Raw genomic sequence first — 24,209 nt, 5'->3', positions numbered from 1 at the left:
GCCCCTGATTAAAAATGTAAATATTATCACCTGGGGGGATGCCCTTGGACCCTCCTACAGGGGTTTATTATCAGTGTCACCTGAGTTACAGACTTTACCAGTTTAACAGAAAATTTGTCAGTAAAGCACTTAGGTAATGATGTTGTACAAAATTCATAACTAACAGTGTAGATACATGGCCTGCATTTCACTGCTAATCAATTGCCCCTTGTGGACAATAAAGGTAAAGGAGCACTGCACCAGTTTTACCAGTTACAGTTAGTAATCCTCAGCCTGACTCAAGGGTCAGTCCAGCAGCACAGCCCACCCCTGTCCCCTTTTGCTGTTCTGTCTTCCCTCTTTCATCAGCTCCCAGCTATCCCATAGTTCTTAACTACATGTATCAAAAAAGCCGGATATGTCGCCACTGCTCAGCACTGCATCTAGAACCTAGTGGTCAGTCTTGGTATTGCAACCAACAGTCCAGTATGGTCTAAAAAGTTTTTTTCCCTAAGAATCTCCATTTTAAAACAGAAAACATATGGAAGCAAACCTGGACACTACAAGTCTTTTTTAGTTCATGCACCACTAGAATATTTTTAATTCACGTGAGCCGGTACCCTCTTTCATGCTTCTTTCAAGTTGTTGTAATTCAGCTAGAGTTCTTAAACATTAGTATCATTGTACACCTTAAAGTTTTTATGAGACCTTACCAAACCTTTTAACACATCTGTTTTTACATAATGTGCATAAACGTAACTTTGAATCAGCCATCCACGTCTTCTAAAGTATTGATATCAGCATGGTCTGTTAAATCCTCAGATCCTTGGAGTCTGAGAGACGTCTGTCCAACAATGCATTAAGCTTGCTGGGCAGGCACTGGCCAAGCCGGGTGTGTTATTACAGTACAGCCAGTACAACGAGGCTTGAATCAGCAGAATACCAAAGTGAATTAATGTGTTTTCATCTTCAGTCATGCTTCAGTTGGGGAAAAGCTTAGGTATCAAGATCGTCTCGTGTGATGGAAGACTGCATGACGCAGCAGAAATGTGATGTAACAGATACTGCTGGAGCAAGAGGAGATGCTCAAGAGCCGTCCACCCAAAGATGGAGGATCAATTTACAGGAGTGAAGTAATATTTCCTTATTGACTTCATGTACAGTATCTGTGTAATACCTGAAAACCCGCCACTTCAATCATAGGTCAACACATGGTTTTACTGTTTTTTATATATATACATATATATATATATATACTTTATTTTATACAGCTAGATGAATGTATACATAGTATACAATACTAAAGACAAATGATAAAATTAACATCTGTACATGATGTGAAAGAAAAAAAAAGTAACTCTACATTACCACCTTTTAGATGGTATAACTGGTCCCTCTGAACCAAAATACAAAGTGAAATGAATGTTCTGTTAAAGGGGATGTAGGGACTGTATCTATTAAGGACAATGCAACTTTTGGATACATTAATATTCTGTAATGTTTGACTCATTTGTCTGACTTCTGAAATTGTGTAACAATGAGTCCAGACAAATGCGCCTGCATTTCAAACTTCAGATTGTAACAACAAAACTGGACCTTCCTCTCAAATATTTTACATTGTGTGTCAAGTTCATGTTAAACTACACCTACTAAAACTGAATGGAACACCAGGATGGAAAGTACACCTATAGCCATTTGGGGATACACATTTTAGGGTGGATTTTCCCTTTAATTTCACCATGGATGAAAAACCATATAAATTTTGGCTGACATTATAACGACAGGCTGACATGATGCATAAGCTTGGAAGAAAAAATACACAATGTAAGCATTATGTGTTCTCATTAAGGGCTAGAGGTGATGGAGCAGCCATGCAGGCGGACAGAAGCATGACGGCTGAGGAAATGCCACTAGTCAACAAGCATTTTACCCAGAGCAACACAGCTAATCTGAACTTTTTTAGACTACTGAAGTCCAGCTGAAATAATTTCTTTCGAAAAACACATCTTTGGAGCACAATACGCCCCCTGTATTCATGGGGCTTTGAGGAGGGTTATGGCCATACTGTACAGAATTCATCAGACAGACTCCTGACCCTGAGCAGTGTTTGTCACATATCACCGTAATCATGGCCTCATTGCACTGATTGCCAGTATCTTCAAGGAATTCATTTTAATGAACTATAAATAACGATACATATGAGGCCTTGTATGGTGTGGAGCAATCTAACCTTTGTCTTTCGGCTCAGCTAAAGCAGTTTTTCAGTGCTGTATGGCCTCTCAATAACCAATTCATTTCCTTTTTTTCACTTCTGGGATGGCCTTCTCTACAAATTATTTTTGCTACTTGAAAATGTTCTCATCCTTTCAATATTTTCCCGTGCTTTTCTGTATCTTTGTATTTTTGCTATTTCAACTGTTAAAGTATAATTGTTTTTTCTGGTTGTTACCTCTCCAGCTGTTTTAATGCTACTCATGTCCTGCTTTTGGCTTTTATCTCCGTAACTCGGGTCATAGAGGTATACCCAGCTCAGCATATAGATATTCAGTAGAGTGACAGTTTATACTGCAGGGATGAGCTGCGTTTCCATCACAGGAACTTTCCTGGAGACTACAGGCCAATCATGGTTTCCACATTCTTGTGTCCAAAAGGGTCTATAGAGGCCTGCGTGATGTGAACTGCGTCATCAGCGAATGCCCAGATCACTCTGCGGATGTTTGTATTCCAATTCAAGAATACGGACCGTCTGCACAGCAGGACACTTTTCTCTTCCACCATATGTATGTCATGATGTACTATAGTCTACATTTGTGTTAAGCGATTGCACATGAAGTTTTTTGGCTTTGTCTTCTGGCCGTAAACAAAGTAGCTCCTCTTCCTTCCTGTCAGGAGGTTGCCATCATATTTTGGAATGTGTGTTCACCAGTATTCTCAATTCAATAGGCATGCCATTCTACTGTTGGGGTTTGAGGCTGCAAATGTCTCTGGACATGGATATGGAAACCATGAACTGGTCTGTAGAATCTTCTGAGGAACCAGAGTCTAACAGAAGTTTCAAGAAGGCCTTCCAAAAGTAGAGGAATTTTTGGGGAGGGGCTTGAGACCAAAACATTGCAATTCAATCTAATCTTATTTATTCATCTAAGGGCAATTGCATTCAGCAGCTCGGCACCCATTGTGTTTCGTCACAACCAAATGAAGCTACAGAAGAGTTCCTGTGGTGGAGTAAGCAGTTATGAAGCCCAGGCCTAGACCATTTCTGCAGAGGAAAGACAGTGAAAAATTTAAGGCTGCGATCCACAATAGGAGTCTACCTTAAAAGTCTGTTATGGCAGTCACTGTTTTGTATTGATGCATACAAAAATAACAAAATAAAACAGGTTAGCTGACAAGCTTGTCTAATAAGAGCTTTGGATTGCAGAGAAGTAAAGGAAAAAGGAAAACCTTTTAATTCCAGTGAGCACACCAACCAGTATGCTTTATGCTCTCTGCATCGGTCAGGCAGACACCATGACCTGGCCTGAACTGTTTCAACCTCTTATGTCCTGATTTTAAGCCTCCTAAGGTGAGGGTTTGTCATTGAGAAGATAACTTTAAGATGACAACAGAAACTATGAAGGTTCTTTGACCAAGCCATGCTTCTGTCCAGCTCATGCACTGAGGTGTCTGTCACTGGACTAAGGCTTTGTGGAAGGTTTGAACTCTTTGGCAACACAGAACAAACAGCTGAGCGTTGGTCGGTTTGCTTTACATAGAACTGACACACACACATTACAACTGCACCGTACAAGCAGACTACATTCACTGTAAAGAATATGCTTAGCATGAACTACACTATTTTTCCTATTATTAAAAATATTTTTTAGTTTTTGGTCATTATTACAGGAATTCTTTGATTTGAACCTAATCTGTAAAGATTGTATCATGTGCGTAGAATATATTGTTGACAGAGAGAGATATAAAGCTGATCTGACTGGTTTGGTCACTGAGTTCTAACACCACAGAAGCAAGGAAAATAGATAAAAGAAAAGAGATGTAGAAACTGCATGGACCAATCAGGCCTTAAATGTGACAGATACAGTACTGTGTTTCACATTTTGATTAGTTTGTCAGTGACATGAGAAGAATGTTGGTTCACAGGTGAAATATCTGCACAGCACAAGTACTGAGATTGAATCTCACAAACGTTCATGTCCTTGCCTTGAAATTTCATCCTTTGTGGTTATACATAAACCTTATGGATGTGTGATCACTGTCTCTGCAGCTTTCTCCTCTGTTACTCCCTAACTCCTTTCAGACAATAATCCCTTTTCATTCTGAAGGTAAATGAAATGTTTCGGTCATATCTGGATGAACACTAGAATGAGATAACCAGGCAGCTTAACAGAACCGTGGGGGTCTCATACACTAAACATAACATCCTGTACTGTCTAGTCTTGTGTGTTGCATGCTAAATCTGGTGTGCATGTTAGTGTGGCTGTTTCCATAACAGTCTTGACATGTCTGAATAAAGCTGTAAGAAACATTTTTTGAAGGTTGTCACTGTAACAGCCTGATGAAGCAGCTATGTTGTGTATCTCATGTCTGAAAAGGGCTGTTGTGTATTTACACAGGCATCGTCATCAGTCCTGGTAGAGGTAGACAAGGCAAACCTGCCACAGATAGTTTGACACTTCACAAGAAGACTGTTTTCCTTCTTTTGTTTTATGTAAGCAGATATCTGTCCTTTCAGACAACAGGGGAAGACCCTCTCTGTCTCCCTCTTTCAGTGTCACAGAAACCCCTTCAGACCCCGTCAGGCTGTGTGTGAGTATTTGCACCCAACACAGCTGTTGGTATCTTTAAGGTTCATGTCAAATGTTCACTTCCACTACCGTCTGTGTCTTTTCTGCTCTAACATGGTTTCAGGTTGCACAGGTCCAGCTCCTGAGGCTTCCTCCTTCCAGAGCAATGGTCTCTAGGCAGAGTCAGACCATTTTCAGTCATACAGCGCACCGGCCGCCTTTTAAAGCCCCTTCCACAGGACTTGGAGCAGTGAGACCAGGTCCCAACATCCCACATGGGACAGGGGTCCCCACATGCTCTCACTGCCACAGGCCTGTCAGCACTGTTACAGTCTGCTGCAGGACGTCCCTCCATGCTCTGACACTGTACCAGCCTCTTCTGCAGACCATTCCCACAAGTCACTGTGCACGAATCCCATCCTCCTGTCACCCAGTGACTGACAGGCCTCTTACCCATCGCCTGCTTCTTAGCCTCTATTTTATTGCTATCAGCCAAGACACTGTTCTGTGCTTTGTGACTTTTCTCCTCTTTCCGCAGAGTCTTTTCTTCCTTGCTTTCCTTAGAGATGTAGAAGGAGTAGCGTACCCTGGGAGGGGTCATTTTCCCGACAGACAGCACCTCTACAGTCAGAGGCTCCTGCAGGGGTCTGGTGGCCTGAAGGATCTCCACAGATGTGGAAGTACCACTGTACCGCAGCAGGCTGCCCTTCACCAGCAGGTCCCGCTCCACAGCTGACACCACGTAGTTTCCATTCAGGAGGTACATGCCATGACGATTCTTCACGGCTAAGTAGTTTTCATCACTGACCATTCCTCGGTAGCCACGCTGACGGATGTCAATGTTGGAAGCTCCAACAGGCAGCATCACCACGAAGTTGTAGCCATGACTGGAGAGGAAGAGTCAAATCAGATATTACTGATGCTATCCAATCATTTTTAACAACAGGCTTTAAAGGCACTTTAGTAGCATTATTGAAACATCATCAATACAAAGCTGCTTCCACTTGTTCTGTTTCCAGTACATGATATAAAACTGACTGGATACAGCTTGGACTATTCAAGAGGCAAGATTGGCTTAAATTTTTCTCTGCCTATAATTTATTTAAAGCATTTCAGAATAAGAAGATTCATTTTGAAATTAACTTAACATGTTATATTTGAGGACTAGACAAGTATGTTTTCACATCAGATATTGTTTTTGAAGGGAGAGAACACCAGTGTAACGGCAAGATACTAAGAGAGTTGCATTATGTTTTTTTTTTTTTGCAGTTGTAATGTTGCTCGACCAGGAAGTGTTCTCAGTACATTTGTAGTGACTCTTTCGGAATCAGTCTCAAAATATTTGGTTTAGCCTGCAGGAGCTTGTGGAAGCTTTTGCTATGTGTTTTGCTGCTAGAGAGGAAATAAATTTATGATGACTGAAAATGAGTTCAAGGCCTCTTTTACTGCAACAAGGAAACAGTGAGAAGACGGCTCCAACAACCAAGAAATACAGCTGCCACAGATGATGATCTCAAAAAGACAGTCTGAAAACTGCTAACAGTCAGAGAAAGTGGTTAGTGTTTCCTCTCTTCAAAACGTATATTTCTGAAACACACACTGACAAAAGGGGGAGTCGACTCATAATCAGGTGATCTTATATTTGGGCCAATGAGGTAACTTGGAATTGTCCTGTTTAGAATGATACCCCAAAGGGTTAAACACTAGCTTGACCTGAAATCATAAAACTGTCGGTGCCTGAATTTATGTTCAGTATGATACCAAAATTAAAGACTATAAAATATAGAACTAAGGCAATTTTGTATGAAGCTTTTATTAGCATTTTACACCGTCACAGTGCCATCTCCTGATAGGTGCTTTATATGGCAATTTTGTGTTGATTATTCTTATGATTAAATCTCATAAATGCTAAACCTCCTCATGAACAGGTGGCATCATATCAGGTGGAGACTTGTGATTCAGGACAAGTTTGTCTTGGTAGGAAAGTTCAGTGAATCACACTTAAACAGTTGTGCTAGCAAACACTACATTAAAAACACGTTTAGGATAAGAATATGAGGATGTTCTTGTGTGATGCCCATTGTGTCAAAAAAGGATATTAATATTGTATATGGTTCCAAAACTTTTATCTGTTCCTTCAGTTGATCCTGTTTTTGCCGGGACCTGACTGATTTCAGCCCTGTGGTTGTCTTGACGTGATGATATCCAGACTGGTTCATTAAATATAACACTAAAGACTTGTATATGTGGACCCACTTACATAGGCTTGGTGAACATTCCTGAGACCTTCTTGCAGCCCTGGTTGTCTCCGCCACACATGCCACACTTGTCAAACTTCTTGTTAGAGTCCAGCTTGCCATCACAGCCTGCCTTAATGCATTTTCCCTGAACGCACACAGCGGAGGTGTCAGGAGAACATGGTGTCCCATCCACAACCTGCCGGATTCAGAGCATACAGACATTACATCACATGCATCACGTTTATCTGGTCTACTGGTCTTGACAAAACAAACATAATGTACCAAAGAGCTACATCAATAGAAAACCAGAAATAGCATCAGAAGGACTGTGCAGTGTCCTTCAGTGTAAATGAGATGTTGGCTTGTCTTTCTGTTACAAGCTTGTTTCCTTGCTGATTGCATAAACAGTTGCTGACAAGCCACAGCTGTGAAGTGATACTGTCCCTGCAAGTTTCCTCTCTCACCCTTCCATCCATCCTCTGCTGCCACCATCATATCACCTCACACTGCTGGGCTGTCGATGGAACTAGCTGTTACTTCTTGCATTATGGATAAAGGCCAAACCATGCCAGGCAAACAGTTCTGCACCAACCACTGAAACTTTTTTTTATGACCAGAGAGCTTCCCGTTATTTCTACCTAAATGTTTCAACTGCACCTCCCATTAGGTTTGACTCATGAGGTGCTCAGGGGTGAGCTGCTCATTAAGAAGTACAATAGTTGAAACCCATTAAGCTCAGAATATTAACAGAATTCCCTGGTGCCATTCCTCAACTTTTTAGACAGATCCAAGTGTGGCAGGACTTTGATTGTTATTCACAGCAGCATAATGGGAGCTGACAGCATTGCTCTATGTACCGTGTCCAGGCTGCAATACCATTTTCACCACAGCCAGCAATTATCATGCAAACCACCATCCAGATGGTTGGGTAATTACGTTTTGTTGGTAATGTGAAATAAGTCAATATGTCATTTGCCTAGAACTTTTCAGAACTTACTGGTGTTTCGCTACATCATTAACACTGCGTACCCACAGGGCTTTCTAATAAATATAATCTATGTTCTTGAACTATGCTTTTTTTCAGTAATGAGAAAAAGTTGATTAAAACAGATCAATCAGACTTTCAGTGTGTTTGCTGGGAGGAATGGTAAAGTGAACATAATAAATTATATGCATACCTTTGGAGCCAAGACATAGAAGTATCCAGTCCCATTGGCACGGCAGATGAGCTTGCATTTGTCCTTGGGAGAGATGCCTGAATATTTGGGAACCCAAACCACGGAGGAGCCCAGCCTGTTGGTGTTCAGGTTTAAGCCATTGAATGCCTCACACTGTTCCTCGCGGAAACTCTTACCTGGAGACAGCAAAATAGTCACAGATTAATATACTACAACATGGAAAATTAGATTATTCAGTTCAGATCTAGGTAGATAAATACAGTATTTTCATTTCTAGCAGGCAATCGTTGATTTCATCAGAATAAGAGAAGGGACAGCTCACTGGCAGACTTTGTCAGCTGGAGTTAACTATACAGTGAAACTAACATTAAGTCAGTGGTTGGTCCATTGATTGAAAACATCTCCGGCAGACATTTAATGTAAAATACTTAGAATACATACAAGCTTGTATTTTCAAAGACTATGTTTCACATGTAAGAGAAAACATTTAAGATGACGAAAAACAGTTGTGTTTGGTAAACTGTGCCTGGGGTTCATGTACTGTAAATTAGCACAACAGAGCAGGAAAAGCTTCCACAAAGGGCTTAATACTAAAGAGTGGATGTGCTAATCAGAAATATCTGACTTTACACTGAACTCTTGGCCCTATGTAACATTGAGTTAATCACTACTGTAGGTTGTAAGCTAGTTAGTCAGCTATGCTAACAATTTCTAGCTGTTGCTTTCTTTAGAACAGACACCCATACTGTTTTTTACTTTTTGTACATTTACGTTCCCATGTTTTTGGTTCTGTGAAGGCTTCAACACCACCCAGATTCTAAATATACTGATTTTTTTTTCTGCATCTCAATACCTACTACTTTACCATTCAGAGATAGACAAAGCTTAACAAACCTACGCAATGTTGCAACTATTCAGCCAGGCTTGGTGACTTTAAATCCTCATTTAAAAAAAGAAAAAAAATTAAATGGCAACGAAAAGTGCTTATGTTTAGTTTATGTTTCAAAAGTTTGCATATGCAAATTACATTATGCTGTCACTAACATGCAAAACAGCATTTGACATAATCTAGTGACTTTTCTAATCAGACTTTATTGACCTTTCGTTAAAATTAGGTATAAACCCTGGACTAACATGCCTAATAGCATATCTAAGTATGGTATATATAAGGTATATTTGGAACAGCCGTTCTATGGTGATGTTTAGTTGTCAGTTGCATTCCTCAGTGTGTGTGTTGGGGACTAGTGTACCTGTTTCAGAACAAGGGTTGAGGTTACATGAGCGATATTTGATGCGTAGGCCGTAGCAGTATTTGCCTCCGTTCTCAGGGATGGGGTTGTTACACTCTCTCTTGGCCAGCTGAACTCCACCACCACAACTTCTAGAACAGTCTCCAAACGCACCCCACTTCCCCCATCGGCCATCCACCTGAGACAACAGAAAATGAGCATACCGGTTCATCAGCCGCTGATAAAAATGACTGAGCAGGATGGGACAGTGGTTTCCATATTATCTCACCTTGATGTGCGCGGTGCTGTTCTTATCAACACAAGCACCTCTGTAGCAGACCTTGCTGTTGCCACAGCTTGTGCCATCTGCCCAGGGGAAGTGTCGGGTTTGGCAGACCAGCTGTCCGCGGGCTTTCCCGGTGCACCACAGCTTGGAGCACGGCTGCATGTAGGGGCAGGGCTTGGATCCGGATCCAAAGGCGAGCTCGCACTGACGGTGCAGACTGTAGCTGGAGCCGGGCAGGTTGTCAGGGAGAGACAGCTGCTTCTGAGGCTGGTCCAAAAGACAGTCTCCTACAGAAACAAACCAACAGTACTGCATGTAGTCAGGCTGCTGCTGGGGAAGCCAACATGGTGGAGCTGTACTGAGTTCCTGCTGATCAGCCTACATAAACAACTAAACTTGAACTTAAAGCTGCACACATCAGTATTTTTTACATCTACTACTTGCAATGTAAGTGGCGTGGTTTGACAACTGCTTTGAAAGTTTAAAGTTTTGATTCAGTCTCCAGGGGCTGCACAGTTGCTTGGCGGTTAGCACTGTTGCCTTGCAGCTAGAAGATCCCCAGTTCGCTTCCCAACCTGGGTGGGCCTGGTATCTTTCTGCATGGAGTTTGCATGTTCTCCTTGTGCATGTGTGGGTTTTCTCCAAATACTCCAGCTTCCTCCCACAGTCCAAAAACATGCTGAGGTTAATTGGTGATTCTAAATTGTCCGTAGGTTTGACTGTGAGTGTGATTGTTTGTCTCTATATGTAGTCCTGTGATAGACTGGTGACCTGTCTAGGGTGTCCCCTGCCTTCACCCTAAGTCAGCTGGGATCCAATCCAGCCCCCCGTGACCCTAATGAGGATTAAGTGGTGTATAGATAATGGATGGATGGGTTCAGTCTCCATGCTCTCCTCTATCTCATTTCCAGCAGCAACGGGCAGCATCCTTTTTCATTATTAATCCCCAAGTACCTACCCAGTACCCCCTCTACCTACCCAGCCACTACCAACATTAAACAAAGGTAGCAACTAGCTGGTGAACATATTGCAGGTAAAAAGTCGAACAGGGTCAGGACCAGGATGTGATGGAGACCAACCATGCAGCAGGTGAAAGAAAGGTGAATAGTGGGCTTAGTTGTGGACAGAAACTCTAAATTAATACAATGTTGCTCTTCGTTAGCTGAATGCATGAAAAGGAAATTACAAATGCATTTACCATCTGAATTTACCAAGAAGGTTAATTAGCTTCAATTATGGCAAACTGAGGACAAATGAAAAATCTGATCCAAGTAATGAAATTTGAGCTGATGGGGCACCTGGATAGCTCAACTGGTTAAGCGGGCGACCCATGTACAAGGGCTGGTCCCCGATGCAGTGACCTGGGTTAGATTCCTGCTCACGGCCCTTTACTGCATGTCTTCTCCCGACTTTCCTGTCTATAACTGTACCTATCAAATAAGGCCAAAAAAAATTTTAAAAAAAGAAATTTCAACTGACAACATTTTACTGCTAAACTGACCGATGCGGTAAAAATAGTCCTTTTTTTTTATTTTGCAAAATTGTGAACCTCCTCTTGCATGTACTCCAATAACTGGGATGTTCTGTATTATGTTGTGTCACTTAAAACCTATAGCTTAGGGTATAGAGGGAAGTTTTAAAAGCAAATCAACCATTCCACATTATAATGGACACATACTATTTAAACAAAAAGAAAATAATGTGTGTATAAATAATGTGTGAATGAGCTTGAAGCAGTTTAAGCAGTAATACTGCATGTTCAATAAGTGTCTTCAGTCTGTACAAACACAGAGGTGGATCTACATGAGGCAGTGCAGCTGCCTCAGTATTTAGATTAAAGCAAATCAGTCACACAGAAAAGACAGCAGTGTTGAACTTGGACGGTTCAAAGTACATGTTCATTTGCTTGCTAAAGTAAGTGGGCTGGTTGTGGAAGGTAATACATTTTTGCAATGAATTATGTCTGTTACACAGAACTCACTTACAGTCACTTAAGGAGTTTACATGCTGACAGAAAGACTTGGCATGAGGAGGCACACTGAGGAGAAAAAGCTGAATGATATATTAATGCACTTCTGAATGGTGTATTGAACGTGGATAGAATCAGCATTGGACAGTTTAGAATCAACAACCTCAGCATGTCTTTGGACTGTGGGAGGAAGCTGGAGTACCCGGTGAGAACCCACACAGGTATAGAGAGAACATGTATGCTTGGTGATTCTAAATTGTCTGTAGGTGTGAATGTGAGTGTGATTGTTTATCTCTATATGTAGTCCTGTGATAGACTGGTGACCTGTCCAGGTGTCCCCTGCCTTCACCCTAAGTCAGCTGGGATAGACTCCAGCCCCCAGAGACCCCACAGAGGATAAAGTGGTATATGGATATATGATTATGTTTAGAGGTAGGCCAGAGTAGTTAGGGAACTTTGGATTTGTTGGGTTCTCTGTTTAAAATTCTTAACGTCTTCACCTCATTATGTGATGTTCTATGAGATGACAGACATGAATTAGCACTGTATAAATAAAATGGCATTGAATTGAATAGATCTGGAATTATTAAATGATAGATTAGAAGTCTCACATTGTTTTATTTTATTATATTCTTTGTTTTGAGTAGCACTCATTGACCTTTGGTTCGCTTCTTTTATCCTGCTATTTTTGCCATACATACATAGTGTTCTTTAATATACTGTATGTCATTCTGCTCATTAAAAAGCTACAATTTTGATATCAGTTGTTGTCAGCTGGTTTATATGTTACTCTACTTTTCACACTAATAAGCTGTGGCATGACCCAGAGTGCCAAAATTCTTATTTCATTAAGGACAGTTTATCATAAGTTAAAAATTTACACTAAGGGGAACTCCAGAGTCCAGTGATAATTCTCTGTGTTTGTTAATACGAAATTTTCTGTTCCACACAGTCCATTGACCCACTGCCTATATTAAAATGTTAATAGTTACAGCTTTAAGACAGCTTTTTAAAATTTACTTAAGCCTTTGTCTTTTTGATTGACTTGTCAGTTTACACATGGTATTAATGTCATCTTGCTATTGAATTTAATGGTGCTTTTTTTGCTGAAGTTTATTCAAAAGTATGTTTCTTTAGATAAACTACTTTGACATCTTTAATCACATCAAGATGCTTATGAGGAAGACCATAGTGTAGTTATTTTATCCAAACAGACATATCAGTGAAACAAATAGAATAGATATATCGCTTGCCTTTAAGTACAACTGAATAATAAGTTTATCTGTGACAGCACAGAGCCAAAGTCTGTTTTCTGGGGGTACAATTAGATTGCTACCAGCTGAGAGCTGGATGATGAAGCCTGGACAGAATTAGTGGTCCATCTGAGTCCAGAAACATATACAGGAAGTGTTTACTAACCATGACCTCTGTCCAGGAACTCGGTAATGATGGCTGCGCTGCACACAGACCAGGGTCGGCTCCTGTCTATCTGAATCAGCGTGGGAGACATCATGTGGTTCTCCTTTAGTTTCCCAAATACCTCCTCACATGCCTTCACATTGTCGTGGGGCATGTTGAAGACGTGGCCTGGGGGGAGAGGGTGGGAACAGAGACACAGTGGTCACGTCTTTGGTTGATTCAAGTGGTTTTGTTTTCACTAAAACATGATTGGTGAACAGATTAGATGCAGAGCAGCTGTGTTGATGAAGATGGATAAATTAATATAACATACTGGCACAAATTTATACCAAAAATCACATTACCCATAAGGCAAAATGAGCTCAACTGATGTGAAGCTGATGTCATAGCAGACAGGAATGCAGCTGCGCATGGGAATATATGCTATGGCATACGTCCATGTACTAAAGCAGGCCTGACAGGGGAATTTAGTTCCCAAGGTAATCATTTCATTCCCCAATACGAACATGCAGTACTTTCCAAAGGAAAAAAAACCTAAAGTATGGTTTTAACGTCTTCAATCATGAGCCTGGATCGCTTTCAGCGGGAAATTGTGTTATTACTTAACATATATGAGGACAGTGTAAACCAATGCCTCTCTTGGGCCTCAGGAGTTACTTGTGCATCTGGTTTCAGGCATGAGTACTACTTTTTTAACAGCCCTCTCAACTGCTGATTATTGAAAATGCATAAAAAACTGTCGCTTATACAGACTTGGAGTGTGTGCTGTTTAATACCATCCATTAAACAGCATCTTAAAAGCAGGTAGGGCAGAGTAAGCAGTGTTTGATTGCAGTTGTTTTTTCTTGTGACGGATTTAAATAGGTAATTTAGCCGCAGTTAGAAGGATTGTTTTGGTAAAATTATACCCATAATATCTGCCTTAATCACAAATTCTGGATGAGTTGAGACAACAAAACATCTTTCATATATGCTGACTTTTGCCTCATTAGCTTTGCTTTACAATTTCACTTCTACTAAAAAGTGAAAAATATATAATAAAACTTTAAGCTCAAATTAGCAAGACTTGATAAATGTAATTTGGGTTTTGACAAAATGCTAATCAAAGCTGAAGTTTAGTTTGTTGCTGCAGCTGTTTCCACTCATCTTTCCTTTGAGTTTATTAAATACCTGCAGCATCAGGTGGCAGTAGGATCCATGAACGTCTCAAAAGTGAGAGAGTTGCACACATTTACACACAAGGAACAACAGCAGCAACTTCATTATTTGAGTTTCAGGTAAATTATCAGTAAGTCTTGAGCTCTATCACAGCAGTTTTTATTATTCTGTAAAAGTCTGATCAGATTTTCCTGCTTCACAGTCTTGCAGTTGTGACATTATTTCATAGTTTTGGTTGTGTTCCCACAACTATATACATAAAAAGTAACCTCACTAGTCATTACAGTAATGACCAAAGTATGGTAACAGACAGCCAAGCAACAATGTAAACACATTTTATTGTATTACAGGTTAGTGTAGTTAGATAAATCATCATCACACATGGATGGAATTTTCTGCATGAGATAATAAATGAACTCATAAAAATGTGTTTTGTTTTTCCAGCTAACAGCAGATTTGGGCTGATTATTATCACTTATTTATTTGGCATATGATTGTCTTATGGGACTTTTTGGGCTGACATTTTTGATCATTTACACTACCGTTCAAAAGTTTGGGGTCACTTATAAATGTCCTGATTTTTGAAAGAAAAGCAATTTGTTTCAATGAAAATAACATTAAATGAATGATAAATACAGTCTAGACATTGTTAATGTGGTAAATGACTATTCTAGCTGGAAACAGCTGATTTTTAATGGAATATCTCCATAGAGGTACAGAGGAACATTTCCAGCAACCATCACTCCTGTGTTCTAATGGTACATTGTGTTAGCTAATGGTGTTGAAAGGCTAATTGATGATTAGAAAACCCTTGTGCAATTATGTTAGCACATGAATAAAAGTGTGAGTTTTCATGGAAAACATGAAATTGTCTGGGTGACCCCAAACTTTTGAACAGTATAAAGCAACCTCACTAGTCATTATAGTAATAACCAAAATATGGCTATGGGTAGCCAAATAACAATGAAAACATATTTTATTGCATTACAGGTTAATGTAGTTAGATACATCATCATCACACATGGATGGAATTTTCTGTATGAATTAATAAGTGAACTTATAAAAAATATTTTTCCAGCTAACAGCAGATTTTGGCTGATTAGTATCATTTATTTATTTAGTGTATGAGTGTATTATGGGACTTTGTGGGTAAACATTGCTGATTTAGTGTCACCCAAATTACTCATATATTAAATTACTATGAAAAATCTAATTTAGCATTAATGACTTTGTATCTATCCATTGTTAGAAATGCCAGATTAGAGTCTGTGCTCAGAATGGCAGATCCTCTGCATTGAGATATGCTGGATGTGATAAGTGTCTTCTCATCAGCAAAGAATGAATGAACATGCCAGTATTATTTCCTTACTTACGTTCATCTTTTCTGTTGGCGTAAACCATCACAGATAAGCTGGACTGTCTACGTGTATGACATCATGTGAATAGTTCCGATTTTTCAGTTATCTCTCACTTGCCGTATGCAGCTGTTGGTGTGCAAAGTTACACAGCTGTGATGTTGAACATGCACAGATCTCAGCCTTGCTCTATGAGACACACAGACCTGCTGGCTTTCATTCCACCCACCTACAGCAATTAGGGAGACTGATTTTCAGATGTAACATCAGGTGAATGCAATTAAATAGCTGGTAGGCCTAAAACCCTGCCGTCTCCTCGGACTCTGAGAATCACAGCCGCACACATCAACATGAAAGTTGCAAAGCCCTCAGGCTAGGCCAGTTTCCATGCTGATTATGCACATATAAGTCTGTCAAACCCAGCTGCAAAATTCCTTTGGCATTTTAAGCTAAGGTTATATGCTGCTCTTGCCTTGAGTATGTCTCATTCTGTGTCCAAGTGTGCATTAGCATAAATCTGAAATGGATAATGCAACTGTTCAGTCTCGGCAACGCAACAACTTTCTTACCAAGTTCGTGCGCAGTAGTGAAAGCAGAAGGTAAACCATCGTCCTCAATGACAGAGCAGCTCCTCTTCGGGTCACACATGGTGCCAACGTCGGCCATCCCCAGAGTATCACAGGTTGTGGCGCCACAAAGGTCCTGGTGAACAGACAAATGTATTACTTGTGAAGAGCCCATTTCTTTCTTCTTATAGGAAGCTTGAAAAATCAGATTGGACTCAAGCTATGTTTCAAACATGTTTAGTGTGGCTGGGCCTAGCTACAGAATGAAAAGACCATGAAAAGAACTAATTCAAAGCATATGGGATTGTGGTTTGCTTATTCTCTGTAACTGAGAATGTATTGAGGCAGAGGGTCAAGGGAGATAGGCCGCCTCCTGTGTTTCTTTAAGGAGGTAAGAATATACCTGCAGCACACAGCCCTGGGTAAAATAAATCCATGTCAACTCCAATAGTGTCTTCTTATGAGGTAATCACTAACTTTTTGCTATCTCCTCTTCTCTCTGGTGTATTTCCATTTATCCAGTGATCAATAATCCAACAAATAAAAGGAAATTGTTTGAATTACCTGCATTAAAACATCTCATTGGATGTTACACCACTCTTCTTTATCCTTCCTGTAGCATTTATCATGGCTACAAGTAAACAAGAATGAAGAATGAACCACTGTCTAAGTATCTTTACTGTCTGCACTGGTCAGTATCTTGCTAAATTGTGATGTAATTTCTCTGACTTATCAACAGCAGATTCTGTAATTTCAGTTTACTTGTTATTTTCTGCCTTGAAGCCAGAAGCAGCATCAATATATGGGTCTTGAGCACCTAAGTATACATTCACGTGTCACCAAGTACTAGATAAGTGTTACCTAAAAATATTACCAAAAACATGAAGGAAATTTAATCCACATTTGATCCACACTTATCCTGATACTGCTTCAAAATCATCCTCAGTGGTATCCCATAATTCAATGACAACGATTGTGCTAGTTCAGTCCAGTTGTTGGTGGCAATGCATCTATGAGATGGTGTAAGAAAACTTGATTTAATTACATCATTAATCCCAACACTGGGCTGCACAGTGGCTTGGTGGTTCATGCTGTTGCCTTGCAGCTACAAGATCCCCGGTTCATGTCCCGGCCTGGGCCTGGGATCTTTCTGCATGGAGTTTGCATGTTTTCTCTGCGTACTCCGGCCTCCTCCCACAGTCCAAAAACATGCTGAGGTTAATTAGTAACTCTGAATTGACTGTAGGTGTGAATGTGAGTGTGATTGTTTGTCTCTATATGTAGTCCTGTGATAGACTGGTGACCTGTCCAGGGTGTCCCCTGCCTTCACCCTAAGTCAGCTGGGATAGAATCTAGCCCCCAGAGACCCTAAGGGGGATTAAGTGGTATACAGATAATGGATGGATGAATGGATGGAGGTTTTATAAAGCCTTAAAATATATATTAACAAGAAAAACACTCAGAAAGGGTAATACTCCGCAAAGACTGTTTATTCACTGACCTTGCGCTGAACACAGGCATGTGTTAATCACGTGTGCGTGAATCGCCTGACCTAAATATGTAGCGGGCGGCAGGAATTGATGGGACTCAGAAACACCCCACAATTTAATCAATCAATCAATTGTTCCTTGTATCAATTCCGATAAGTCGGCAACGATGGATTTGCAACAAGATCCCATGATCGTCAGCAGGGAGCTGAGGCAGCGTTCACTTGTTGTCATGGTTACAGTGACGCCGTGCCGACTGCTATATCTTGCAATGGGGAACCCTTAACAAATCCGTAGATCCAGACTATAAGCTGCATCACTGTGAAAATCTAATCACTTGGTCCTTGTGTAATTTCTGACCTTCCCAGAAAATTCCATCCAAATCCGTTAGTCTGTTTGTGAGTAATGTTGTACACGACAGACAGATTTACAGAGAAATGCTGATCGTCACATAACTCCACAGCATTCCTTGGCGGAGTAAAAATAAAATAAATATTGTAGCATCGGTTTTGTGTTTGTGTTCATTTGCATTTACTTTATTTTGTTTATTCTTTTGGTGTTTATTTATGTTGTACCTTGGATCTTATTTGGTCAGATATTTCATTGTTTTGTGTTTGCTTATTGCCCTGCTCGGTGTCCCAGATGTTGGTTCCGCGTTCTTATTGTTTTTGGTACAGCTGATTTAATTGTGGTACAGCAGGAGAGCCGGAAAGAGCGCGATCCATGTTTGTTGTGCTGAGCAGGGAATAAAACCTGCAGAAAACTGTCCTGTCATGCTGGGGCTGTTTAGCATGGAAGACAGCAAAAGATGTGACCATAAAAATGCAAAATAACTGTGACCGGTCTGACCTACACCCCTGGAGACGGGTGAGTCGACCAATATTTAAGGGTTACAATATGGTCGCTACTTCGCAGATTTTCATCTATCACGGGAGGGTCTGGAACGTAACCCCCGCGATATACAAGGAACCATTTTACTTCATCTTCATACCTCATCTGACTAACTGTAACACTGCATTAAACCTACTTAATAATAAGGAAATTGTAGAAATGTTCTGAGCTTGATAGACAATCCTACATTCTGTAAGTCTCACATCTTGATTATACATACTTGCAGATGCACACATGGACAGCTGCAGACAACATGGACATGTAGTTGTTAATACATTACTTTCTAGCCCACTGGAGTCTTCTTGGAGGACTTTGTGCTATACATGTGCAGTAGATTGCATCCACATATTCTGCACATACACACTTGTGCTGTCCTTGTGCACTATTGCCCTTGTAGCATAGCTGCTGCACACAATTTTGTGCTGCACATGGACATCTAAGGACTTTGGGAAATGACAAAATTTATGCAATGTGGACCTTCACATACTTGCGGGTGCGGAAAGTGCAACACTGGCCTTAGGTGGCCCACGGGCACTTCAACACAAGGAAAAATTTGACTCCTGTCAGATACCACAAGTGTGGGTAATGGGATGGATCAGACTACCAAAACAAGGCTTCCCCTCAAAGTCAGTGTGTAATGTAACTGTGTAATGATCTTTCAGCCTGGCAAGCTTTGTTGCTTGTTATGTCACCACTTGGATCCAAACTGAGATATATCAAGAGTGTTGTATGGGTTGCCATGAAATTTTGCTCAGTCATTCCTAATCCCCAGAAGATGAATCTGTTGGATTTTGGTGCTTTCCTGAATTTTCCACTAATGTTAGCATGCAGTTGTTTTCAGTTCTGAATAAAATGTGTTGATAGGTATTGGATGGGTTACACTGAAATTTGTTAGACATGTTCATGTCCCATTCAGGAAGAACTGCAATAACTCGGCAGGTCACTTCAGGCTAGAGCTTGGGACTTGTACATATAAATAAACATTTGTTACTATCAATCCAAACAAGTTGACACAGGGTTGATTAAGCATTTCAATACCAAGCAAATATCTCTGTATTTTACAGTATATTGAAGTTTGGAATCTGATTTCTGCAGTGACATTCCTGAGCACCAAAAGTGATGACGTGAACCAGCAGTGATGGTTTCACCAGAGCTGTAGAGGGGAGAAACTGCAGGAATAAATGGAAATGGAGCCGGCTAAAGCAATTAAAACTACGGTGGAGCCTATAGGGAAAAGCATAGAGAGCGTTCAAGAAATGTTTGTAATGTTCCTGACAAAAATCTCAACCACAACTTTACTTTGTGTTTGTTGCTAATTCGCAAATTATACCAAGTTACACCACACACCAGATTAACATGGTGAGCATAGGAACATTACACCTGCTTATGCATGTTCAAACTTCAAGAACCGCTGCTGTAGAACCTCGGGCATGGCGGATTTTTGGGATAAAAAAGTACTGAAAAGGGTACTTTTGAGCAAACCCGCAAAGCTGCTTAAACTCAGAAGGAACAACAAGCACTATTTTTCTGTCCTCTCAATGTCCTTATTAAATGGCAGTCTTCTCTCTAACGTCATCATCAATGATGTTCAATTCACCATATACCATTACAAACCTTGCATTGTTCTATTTCCTATGTGCTAATACATCTGGAGTACAGTAACTAATATTAGCTGACGTTTCGGTTGAAGCTGTTGATGGTGATCCTCTACCACAATAAAAACAGAGAGGAGGACAGTGCCAGTTACGAGGCCACTCCTCTAAATGTTCACGCACCATGTGTCTGCATCTTCGTCTTGCAGTGGAAAGCTGCCTATTGTTATTTTGGGCATGTTCACATTCTGGCATTAGCATTTAACTCAGAGCATTGCCACTGTACACTCTTATCTTGGCATTCACAATTACAGGAAAACTTACGAGCGCATTCCCAATGGAAAAGTTCATTGGAATAATGGCCATGACTCACTGATTATCAGTGGGATTGTTGCCCTCAGACTTACTGGAAAGGTTCCTGTGTTTAAAAATGATTTAGTCTCTTCAGTATTTCTGGTCAGGAATTATATACAATCAAAGTGCCTCTCCTGTGCTTTTGTAGTGATCAAAGCAAATATGAACACATTCGATGATGAACTTGTTAACCCAGTGTTACAGTGAGGCCCAGCAATGCCAGAAGCTCCCTCTGCCAGCCATGTGTATTCCACACCACTCGCTTTCCATAACCTATTACAAGATTCTTTCCAGTGCAGCAGCTGCAATCATTGTGCCCTACAAGGACAACAATACCGGACCTGGATTTTCCTATATATCATGACCTTGGCGGTAAATTAGGGATCTTTCCCGGCACCGGGATGACTCTTCATTCATTTTGACCTTGAAGTGTTTTGTATGTTGCTATGCAGTGGAGGAGAGAGGCTGTGTATCAGAGGGTCAGCCAGAGCCAAAGTGGACCTAATGGAAAGCAGGCAGCAATGACGACCAGGCATCAGAGAGGGAGAGACAGTGAGAAGTTAGTAACTACAGAGAAAGATTTACTAGCCAGTGTTCACAGCTCGGGTGGCCACATGGGATTATTGGACAGCTGCGAGCAGGCTGAATGCTTTAGATAGTGTCAGCTTACATCAGCTTGAATGAATGAGGGAGTGATTTGAATTTTATATGGATTCTTATTCAATTTTCTGATCATTTGAAGGTGGCTAACATAGGCAGATAGTGACCCAGTTCTTATTCATTAGAAGCAGACAGAGGTGAGGTCTTTCATGGAAAGAACTGGCTCAGTTGGTCTTTTCCTGTGAGTCACTGCAGCAGCCAACACACAAGTAAAGTAAGGGACTTGCAGAGTTGTGCAGATGACAAGTTGCACCAACACACATGATCACTGATTAATTCAGTGGACTGACTCCTGGGCTAAAGCCTGTGTATAAGGTGAGATTTAAGAATGGAGAGATACTAAGCCAAAATAAAGAGATGCAGAATAACCAAAGCAAAATTAAACAACCACAGCAACACAAAGGGACTCAAAAGAGACACAAAGTGAACACAAAGAGACAGAAAACAACTACAAAGAGACACAAAATGGCCACAAACTCTCCACAAAGGGCTGCAGAATGAACAAAAAGAGGTGCAAAATGTGTGCAAGGTAATGCAAAACAACCATGACAATGCCAAACAACTATAATGGGACACAAAGTGATTACACAGAGACATAAAACCACTACAAACAGGCAGGCAATGAACACTAATAGGTGCAAAAATGCTACAAGGAGACACAAAACGAGCAAAAAAGTAAACAAGACACAAAACAGCTATGAAGACATGCACATTGACAACAAAGATGATTAAAATGACCAAAACCAACTACAAAGAGACACAATATGAACAAAAAGAGACATAAAATGACCACAAAGAGACACAAAACACCTTGAAGGTAATGCAAAATGACGACAGACACACAATAAACATAACAAGACACAAAACCACTACAAAGACACATAAAAAACTCCAAAAGGACACAAAAACGTGATTGTGTCTGAGAGTTCAGGTTCACCTTCAAAAACAAAACAAACAAAAAACTCTAAATTTTGTGTCTTTTTCAGTGTAGTTGTCTAAGAGGGTTGGGGGCCTTTATATGTTTGTGCCCTAATCTTTCCCTGAGTGCAGCATTTTAATTGTATTCCTTGCAACACCAAATGTGATGCACAACTGCTGGGGTTAATGCAGCTCACTCATCCTGCTTACCTGTTTGGTGAACAGTATTGCAGTGTCCCAGTACTCAGGGTGCTTGTCACTGTGTTTATTCAACTTCTTCTGCCAGGAGCAGAAGTTGCGCAGAGTCAGGGCAGCATTGCTGGAAACCTTAGGTCCCTTGTCGGCTTCATTTATCACCATGAAGCCCACCACCACTATGTTTATGGAGTTGAGAATGCTGGGGTGCTTGTAAAGCCTGGCTGCGACTGACATCAAGGTCAGGAGGTAATGCTTCAGGTCATCCCCGTGAAATTTAGCCATAGATTCATCTGCCACCACCAGCACCTCCACAAACCTGGGGATGGAAGCAAACCGTTTGGACCTCCCCAAGGATTTCAACACAGTTTCAGTTAAGCCATCAATCTCCAAATCGCTCATGTACTTGTATTTCTCCAGAGAAATGGTGAAGTTGGTGTCAGGTGTAACTCCACACCTGCTGGTGAAGTTGCCGCCTGAGTGCGCAGCGCGTCTCCGGCGACGGATAACGTGCGTCCTATCGAAAGAGTTTCCATATCTAGGCGCATCTTCATTCCTGCTCTGACTGATGAAATACTCCATGCCGTTATAGGAGAAGCCTCCCTGCAGACCTTTGCACAGGCTGAGAGCGGCGAAGGAGTCCGGGTCTGCGTTGACATCACCAGAGTAGAAGCATTCCCTGAGGTCAGCGGCTGCAGAGGCGTTGGATGCTGTGGAGTCGCTCTCAGGAAGCATGCTGCCAGCTGCAAGGAAACTAGAATCTGGCATGAGGCGAAGGTAAAATTCCTGTTTAAATGCACTGAGTCTAAAAACAACCTGCCTTTCATTCATCTGCTCCGTGCGTCGGTGCACATGCTTTTCATGCTTTTGATGGTCCACGCGAACAGGTATGCAGAAATCCACCTCAAAGCAACATGTCGCCTTCAAATAAAGTAGGAATTGTGTAAAAACAACCAAAGAACTAATATGTGCAGCCATCTCTGCTCCTGCTCAGGAGAGTCCACTGTGTAAATCAGCTGCGGTGCGTTTGCATGCACTTAAGAAGCTGTGCGCACTGGCACAGAGCTCCGCGTCCTCAGAAAAAATAAAAACTATGCACCCGCGCTTCCTTCCACCTTCTTTCCCATCTTGCACCGTTTCCACTCTGGTCACCAACTTCTCTGAGCTGCTGAGCTTTAAAGTCGCGCATAAACACCGACGATCACTGTCAACTGAAATCTGAGTACATGCGCAAGAGAGAGCTCATTGGTCACGCTTCTCGGTTTGTGCTGCAGACCGCAGCCACTTGTAACTCTCCAAATATTATTGTTGCTTTACAGCATGTGCGACACGAGCTGGAGCATCCTCCTCCTCCCACCGCTCAGTCAAGCTCACAAGAAACAAAAGGCTTTTGGACGTTTACTTTAAAATGCAGTAGCTACATTCGTCACCTACCTATTTACACCAGCGAAATGTTAATTTAATAATGTGCATATTTTAAAACACTTTCAACTCCTAAACTTTTTCTGTTATTCCATTTCTTTCCGTTTTCCATAACATGTAAAAAAAAACAAACAAAAAAAAACTTAAATAGGTTTAAATTAAAAATGAAAACACCGAACAGCAAACATAAGAAAGCTCGATATATCCTGTTTCTGATGGCAAAGTTCAAGCGCAAATACAAAATTAAATGCAGGCAAACAGCGACACCTGCTTGTACCTGAAGTTTGGAAAAGTGTCAGCTCAGGATGCGGTTCTCTGTGCTGTGGCTCCATCTGCCGGTAGGTTCTTAACCTGCAGCTCCGGTATCATTTTATCGTTATAGTTCGGGCATTCTTCTGGCACTGAGGCTCAATAAAGTGATGTCCATGGTGTCTGGCAGAACACGTGTTCAGTCCGGTAATACAGCAGAAGCCTTGCTTAGGAACTCCTATACAGCACAATGAAGAAAATGCTTTTATATTTACTCT

At 41.0% G+C, this 24,209-nt stretch overlaps 1 protein-coding gene across 1 annotated transcript; it reads right to left on the bottom strand.

Moving 5' to 3' along the window:
• Positions 1 to 1,194: 1,194 nt before the first annotated feature.
• Positions 1,195 to 23,566, bottom strand: LOC111571466 (A disintegrin and metalloproteinase with thrombospondin motifs 15). Its single transcript, XM_023274635.3, has 8 exons — positions 22,276 to 23,566; positions 16,167 to 16,299; positions 13,085 to 13,252; positions 9,700 to 9,983; positions 9,432 to 9,609; positions 8,182 to 8,357; positions 7,024 to 7,199; positions 1,195 to 5,650 (listed from the first exon to the last, which is right to left on the bottom strand). The coding sequence occupies exons 1-8, from the start codon at positions 23,236 to 23,238 to the stop codon at positions 4,873 to 4,875; spliced, it is 2,856 nt and encodes a 951-aa protein (XP_023130403.2). The 5' UTR covers positions 23,239 to 23,566; the 3' UTR covers positions 1,195 to 4,872.
• Between the last annotated feature and the right edge of the window lie 643 nt (positions 23,567 to 24,209).

Source organism: Amphiprion ocellaris, chromosome 7 (genome assembly GCF_022539595.1).
Source record: "Amphiprion ocellaris isolate individual 3 ecotype Okinawa chromosome 7, ASM2253959v1, whole genome shotgun sequence".
Classification (NCBI taxonomy): domain Eukaryota; kingdom Metazoa; phylum Chordata; class Actinopteri; family Pomacentridae; genus Amphiprion; species Amphiprion ocellaris.
This window is presented reverse-complemented; position numbering and strand designations above follow the sequence as displayed.